Raw genomic sequence first — 7,947 nt, forward strand, 5'->3', positions numbered from 1 at the left:
ATATATATTATCAATAAAGAGGATTTTGAAAATAAAAAAAAAATATATTTTGATCATAAACGCTTTTCACCTTAAGTTAAATGGGTTGGGGGGAAACTTCAACAAAATCATGTTTTGCTTAAAAACACTTGAAGCACTCTCACTGTTTTCAGTATTATCATATCTGTTATGATAATAAAACCCAACATAGGACATAATATCCAATGTCACCACCAGACAGTATGGTCCCTCCCCATTCTTTTTTAGCCCCCAGCTAATATGACACCAATGTAAACCGGCCTTCAGCAGACCTTGCAATTGTTCTTATAGTGTGATACCGCAAAACAAGGTTTATTATATGTATTATATATTATGTATTTGTATAAATATTAAAAATAAAGAGGTTACAAAATAAAAATAAAAATATCCAATCCCATAAACAAATATTATTTTGTACATTTTATATAAGCATACATCATATGTCTATCAGAACCTAAAGGAACTATCAGAAGCATTTATGACTACTTTTATTTATAAGTGAGCTGACTTAATTAGAAAAAAACATGAGAATACCAAATGACATTTAGTCTTTAAAACATTAACCACTAATTCACTTCATTTTGGTGGAAAATAGAAATAACATTAATTTCTTTTTAACACAAAAAAAATTAGGCCATGAAAGAAGATTAATATGCTTTGTTTATTAATTTCACAAATATCAGTTTCCTGAACTAGCAACTGAGAACCCCACTTGTCAAAGGGGTCTGAATTGTGAATATTGAATGTAAATGAAATATTTGTCTCTTCATTTCCCTCCTGTTCACTCCCTAGGGCTCTGATAATATCTATTGGGGCTAGGGAGAAACAGACCAATCATCTTTTATCTTTACACTCAAGAGAAGCTTAAAAAAAAAAAATTTGTCCAGAAAAAGATTCTGGAATATTATGGAAGTCTCATTGGTGCTGATTTTGTTTTGGACTAGGAAGTAGCCACCAATAAAAATGCTCACACATTTTTCATTATCTTTCACATGCAGGAACCAAGCAAAGAGCCTTAAGAAGGGAGCTCAGGAGACCACACATTTTTTACTCCTTTCTAGTTTCTTCTGATCACCTTTCAACATGACATTTTCCTTAGTGAAGGCATATTATGAGTATTTTATAAATGGACTAAGGAGTGACCTAAACCCGTGTGATAGAGGTAAAAAGTGTTATAGTGATTGGTGTATTCCATCTAAAATTCAAATTATTTTTTATACCAATACTTGAGATAATGATGAAAATATTACAGGCATTATTTTTAGGTTACTGTAAAAGAAACTAGCACCATTGACCTATAAAGTCTCAACTCCGCTTCGTGACAGGGCTGGGGAATGATGAAACGACCATTATATGTATTCTATAACTAGATTTTGATATTTGGTATTGGTATTGGTAACTAGTCAAACAAGTAGGCCAAGTGGTCCTTTTTTTCAACCCCTGGCGGCTACTTTGGCCTCTGCGTATTAACCAAGGTGAGAGTGTCAAGAAATGTTGGCCTCAAGAAGGACAATAACAGAAAAATAAAATCATTCACATTCAGTAACAGGTCATTCTTAAAAAACTCTGTGACTGAAAGAGCACCAAAATTGGAAAATGATCCATATGTTTTTTCACTGTATATATGTATCTAGCTCATCAAAATAAACTTCTAGACACCCTTGTCATAATTAGAGATAAATACACAACTGAAAGAATAAGTAGATAGTTATTAGAGAGTTATAAAGGAAAGTTGTGTAGTAAAAGTTCAAAAATGTTTTATTAACGCAAAGTTTATATAATTACATGAGTTTTTAGTTTGTTAATAGAATATTGATATATTTTACTCGACCAAATCCACCGTTATGAACATTGCTAAATTTCTGCAAATGATATTACAACAAATATTATGTAAACTAAATTGTAATGAATAAAATAATTTTAATAGATGTGATAATAAAACTTGTGCAAACCAAAACAATAAATTGGACTTAATTCACAGTAAAAATATATGAAAAAAAAAGAGATAAAGATATAACGACCTCAACTTGTATGGTAATGACATTAAAATGAGATGGCCAAGTTTGAACATACCTAATATCTACAGCAAAGAGGATATTAATAAATTTAAAAGTGGCTGAAAAGTATAAAATTATTCATTTTAATTTGATAGACGATTTTTAGAGAGAATATAATGATTGCATATCTAGATTTTTCTTCCAGAATTTTAGTTGGTGGCACTTTCATATTGTAAATTTAAAAAAATATTATAAAACTATGATTTCACTATAAAAATTATGTTTTATAGGAATGACAACTTATGTGGATGGATTTCATTACCCTGGAGCTTCACAAAGAATGCCTTACAAAAAATTTGGAGAAACTGACATGGAACTATCTTTGCTAGGATTTGGTGGGGGAGGCCTAAGTGGATTTTATGAGTAATTTTAAAATAAATTCAATGACCATTACAGGAATATAGATATATATTTTTTAATTTATATCATAGACCATGTCTGTCTTTAGGAAGCTCAAAAAATAAATATTAAAAAATATATCACTGCTTTGCATGATTGTTGTCACATCTGATGAAAGTTTTTTTTTGTGTGTGTGTTTGAGGTATTTTATAGAGTGTATTGTATACTGGAGTTAATTTTTAAAACCTGTAACAGTTTTATGAAAGGTTGTAGGATGACCTTAGTCAAGTAACATCAGTCTAGGGCACTATCTTTGGGATACGTCCAATTTTAAATAAAATCAAACCTTTTTTTTGTCAGAAGTGTCACTATTCAAGCAAAGCAGTGGCATATTATCTATGATGATAATGTTTTAAATTATTAACTAATTTTCATTATTTAGTCTTACAATAGTCATGGATTTATTATTATGTAGTGATGTGTAATTTAATTTAACATGTGTATATTTTAAGAGAATTCAAGGAAGAAGATGCTGTTGAAATAGTCAGGGAAGCTCTGAAGAATGGTATCAATTATATTGACACAGCTCCGTATTATGGTGAAGGAAGATCAGAGACTGTTATTGGCAAGGTTTTGTTTTGTTTAGTTCCAGCAGCTTTCACATCTTTCATTTAAAGATTTAATCGATTTTAAAACTAATTTCTAAATATTATAATTCTCAGGCTTTAAAAGGTATCCCTAGAAAAGCTTACTACATATCCACTAAAGTAGGAAGATATACTACAAAAATAGATGAGGGATTTAATTATTCACCAGAGAAAATAAAATCTCGATTTGAAATTAGTCTGCGGCTTTTAGGATTAGAATATGTCGACATGATAATAGTAAGTCAAATATGTTATTTTATGTGTTGTATTTTTAGTTAATGTATGTTATATTTTGTAAGACACCTGTACTGTACATGATAGGTAAAGAGATAATTGGTGACTAAAAATAAAAAATTTTATTCATTTATTAGCAAAGCTTGGATTTTGTATGCAATTACATATTTTGTTTGCATCTTCTTATAAACAATAAATACAATATCTTAATGAATCAGTGTACCCTGGTGCAAATTTTCCCAATCATGTTTTGTATATTTGATGATAAATACAGAGAACTGCATATTTTGAAGATTAAACTAAATTTATTTTTGCACAAAATTATGTTTTTTAATTTTTTCAACAATCTTACACTTTTTGAGTTTTTTCGAAACAAAATTGCACATTTTGCTCTTTTTGGGCTAAATTATGATTTTGGTTGCATAAAATATAATACAAGAATTTAACAAATTTTGATTAATCATACACATATGTATTTATATATGCCAGCATTTATTCATTTATTTGTTTTCTTATTTAATTTATAGTTTGAAATAGACAAATCTGAGACAAACCAATGCATTGATTAACATAAGAAGAGTCAAATTCAGCTTTAAAAAACAGAAAAAAAAGAAAGAAACAAGTAAACACAAGTAATAAATGTTCTCGGAATTAATTATTAATTCAGTTAATAATTAATTATTAACCAGTGGCTTCGGGGAACTCTCTAAAATATGCTTGTTATTGTTCTTAACTTGGATCCGCCTCTAGCCCTTTATTCTTCTGTCTAGATTAAGTTTCAAAAATATTTTTTTTATATTATATTATTCTACCTATGTATATTATTTTTTAAAAAATTAAACAAAAACTCCATTGATCTGATCATTATTAATATACCTGTAGATTTTTTATAAAACTTTTTTTTTTTTATGAACATGTATTTTAGGAAGTCCATAAAAATGTGGGGCAACAGAATTATAGGAAATAAGATTTCTGTACCTGGGACAGTTGATCTGTTCCGAATGTAAAAGGTCCCTCAGGTGTAGGTTGAATTTGGTGTGTAGGGAAGGAGTGGGGTCCCGGGGTGTGGGTGGATATGTAGATCGGTCAGATGAAAGTAAAGCCATTTTGTCATTGTACTATGGACTATCCATGATGACAGTCATGTTGCTTCAATTCTGGCTGAAACGTTGGCACGATTAAATATGTTATTTCAACTTATTTGTGTTATATTTTGACCTCGCCCCCCCTTCTCCCAACCATCTCATCATAAAAGTTATCCACAATCAACTATCTCTCATGATCATATTAAATGTCGATCAAAGTGATTTCCTTGAGCATTAAGACAGGCTCGGCATCTTTCTTCAACAGCAGCAGTGGCAGAACGGTACTGGATATGTGTTATTGTTTCATAAGATTCGATTATCTTTCTTCGTAAGGAATTAAGATAATTGATCGGCCTCACATAGACTTTTTGTTTAATGTCACCCCAAACAAAAAATCCAGAGGTGTCAGGTCTGGAGAGCATGCAGGCCAAGCCACTGGTCCTGCTAGGCCAATCCATTGATTGGGATAATTAACATTTAGCCATTGTTGTGGATCTCTTCCGTAATGTGGAAGACAACCAATTGGCTTCTACATTATGTTGATTGAATGTAGATTTGAATTGAAGCCACATGTCCCTCTCAGTTTTAGTGGAATATGTTCAACTAAATCATATTAATTGTTATTAAGAAATTCCAGAAATGTGCTCGCATTTAGTTGAGGCGGCAGGAAATGCGGACATATTAAAATATTGTCTATTATCCCCAACCACATATTGAACTGAAACTATTGCTGAAAATGATGCTCATGAGTTGCATGGTGATTTTTCTTGTGAAGGTAGCTTCATCTGTCCAGAGAATGTTTCCTGAAAATTGTGGATTATGCTCAACTTGATTTAAGTACCAATCTGAAAAATGTCAAACCAAAAATCTTGCGGTAATAAATTTTGTACCCATTCACAATGATATGGGTGAAGTCCATCTGCAATGAGAGTTCTCCATACCGTAGTTGTCATAATATTTAATTCTTCATATACTGCTAGATAGATTATCATTAAAATATTGTAATATGGTCGCACTCCTTTCTTCATTTCATAAAGGAGCAAAAATACCATCAGAATGTAGTATTGTAGTAAATGTACCAGTTTCTCTAAGATGTTGGAATGTGGAACTAAAGATAGACCTCTCGCCATGGTATGCTAGATATGAATATCTATAATTCATCATTGGAGTTATTTTCCAATGGTATCATGTTCACCAATTTAATATGCTATTATTATTATGAGGTGGCATGCAGGGAATCTTAAAGTAGTTTTTACATATTTTATATTTACTTTGTTACATATTTTATATTTACAATCGTATATACATTAGCAAGAATAATATAATGAGAGAGCATGGTAGATCTGTTTCCTTATACTTTAATTATTGTATTATGAATTGAGAAGTACCATTTCGGATTTTTGATATTTATACTGACTTTAAGTTATCAATTCTATTATTGCCGTTCAAATCACAACGGAAAAGATCTTACTTGTTTTGGTGTGCTTGTCAAGCTTGGCTGTAGTAGCTGAGCAGATCTTGCGGTCCTGCGTCATTCCACCCCTTGCCTGTAGCCACTGCTGTTTCCCTCCGATGTGTGACTTTCTCATCTGGCCTCCAACTGCTCAGCCGCTCTTTCTTCCTCCTAACTCTCCTCTTCCAGGACTGTCCTCTTCCCTCACTATCTTCAACTGTCCTTCGACGGTCATCAAGTCCTCTCCTCTCAGACTGTGTTCAACTCTGTTTCTCCTATCCTTTTTGCTTCTTCGCTCCCCTTTACTTCTAATTACTCCCCACTTCCGATCTCCGTTCTTGTCATTGGCTCTCCCTGTGCTCCCACTCTTTTTCCTACCCTTCAGAGGGGGTGGGAAGGTCCAATGACCTCCGGCGAAAGTCGGTCTTTTTCCTCCCTTTCATGTTCAAATTAAGGCGGCTTTCTTCTTTGACAGAGGTCGCTGCATTTTTCCTGAGGTTTTTAGAGTGCCCAGGTGTGAGATAAGGACTGTTTGGATGTTTACCTCTACCTACATGGTTGACTATTCCGAGGAGTCATGCCTCAGGGGCCACATCTGGTATCTACATATATCTATACATTACTTTTAATGTTTTGCCGATCAGGTCTCTGGCTAGGCCCAGCGGCTCCTTTGGTATGCCGACAAAATAAATTACTTTAAGTTAAAAACTCCAGCTGGTGCCTCTCATACATATCAATCCATGGTGTGTTTATATATGTATGCTGTATATTCATTTATATATGTATGGTGTTTAATCAATATATATATATATATATAATATTACATTGATTATTACTTTTTGCCAAAACAATGCATTATCATCTATATCTGAAGCAGTGGTCCTTTTCTTGTATTTATTAGAATAATGTTGTCTTGAAAATGGAAATTTCAGAAGAAATTATAACATGATTTTATCATAGCAAATAATGTAGTAATCCTTCAATGCAATGTATAAATTTCATTCATTTTTAAGACACCACATTCAAGAAAAATCTGAGTGAATCAACCTATTCAGCCATTTATTTTATTGTTTTCTTAGATTGCTTGCAATTAATTATGGAGATATTAGTCTTCAGAGACCACTGAGTATTTTTCCCACAGGAATTAGTTCTGGAATTTTGTTCAATTAGCATTCTAAGGTTGATTGAAGTGCAACATCAGTGAAGATGTTATATTTTGGTTTAAAAAAGAATAATTTTGATTAAGAGGAATAGTGTACATTTGATCTCTATTCAAGTTCAAAAATCATATCTATTTCAAAAGTTTTATCTTTTTAAGGATTTTGAACTATGGATTTAATTTGAATAATGAAAGTCAAACAATCATATGGTACTGATTTCTATCATATCATTAACTTATGGATTAAAAATTAATTTATTATTTTAGATACATGATGTAGAATTTGCAAAAATGAAAGATATACTAGAAGAAGTACTTCCAACTCTTCAGGAGATTGTGAAGTCTGGTAAAGCAAGGTATATGGGAATTTCAGGATATCCCTTGAGCAGACTCTGGGATGTAATAAATAGAGCAACTATAAAAATTGATTTTGTTTTGAGCTACAGTCGAGATACATTAATAGATTCTAGTCTCGATACTTATTATCCTTTATTTAAGGTATTTCTATGATGAAGTATTTCATGTACTGTGTTCTTTTTTTATTACTTTGTGGATACCTTCTCTAATGGATTTTTATTTGAATTTCTTATAATTTTAAAGAGCAAAGGATTAGGAATCATCAATGCTTCAGCAACAGCAATGCAAATGCTGACCAATGCTGGTCCACAACCTTGGCATCCTGCTAGTGACTCCATCAAACAGCTGTGTGCAAAGGCTGCAGATTATTGTAAGGTAACTTAAGTTCAACATTTTAATTTAATTATTCACTATTGTAAATGGAAAATGAAATTTTACATAATATATTTTTTAAATAATTTTGAATTTACTATTCTGTTAATATAAAAAAACTTTGTGATTTATTGGGCTATATTAGCTGTTCTACTCGATCAGCTAATATAGCCTATATATATATATTTATATATATATATTATCAATAAAGAGGATTTTGAAAATA

At 31.5% G+C, this 7,947-nt stretch overlaps 1 protein-coding gene across 1 annotated transcript in view; it reads left to right on the forward strand.

The window, feature by feature from the left end:
* LOC106686069 (uncharacterized) overlaps positions 1-7,947 on the forward strand; it is a 30,338-nt gene that overhangs the window by 3,587 nt on the left and 18,804 nt on the right. The window contains exons 2-6 of the mRNA XM_014429191.3: positions 2,306-2,438; positions 2,927-3,044; positions 3,137-3,298; positions 7,260-7,490; positions 7,593-7,724. Of these exons, the coding sequence (XP_014284677.1) occupies positions 2,308-2,438; positions 2,927-3,044; positions 3,137-3,298; positions 7,260-7,490; positions 7,593-7,724 (774 nt within the window). The 5' untranslated portion in view covers positions 2,306-2,307. The remainder of the gene's footprint in view (positions 1-2,305; positions 2,439-2,926; positions 3,045-3,136; positions 3,299-7,259; positions 7,491-7,592; positions 7,725-7,947) is intronic.

The sequence above is a fragment of the Halyomorpha halys genome, unplaced genomic scaffold (genome assembly GCF_000696795.3).
Source record: "Halyomorpha halys isolate HHAL.00 unplaced genomic scaffold, Hhal_1.1 Scaffold34.1, whole genome shotgun sequence".
NCBI lineage: Eukaryota > Metazoa > Arthropoda > Insecta > Hemiptera > Pentatomidae > Halyomorpha > Halyomorpha halys.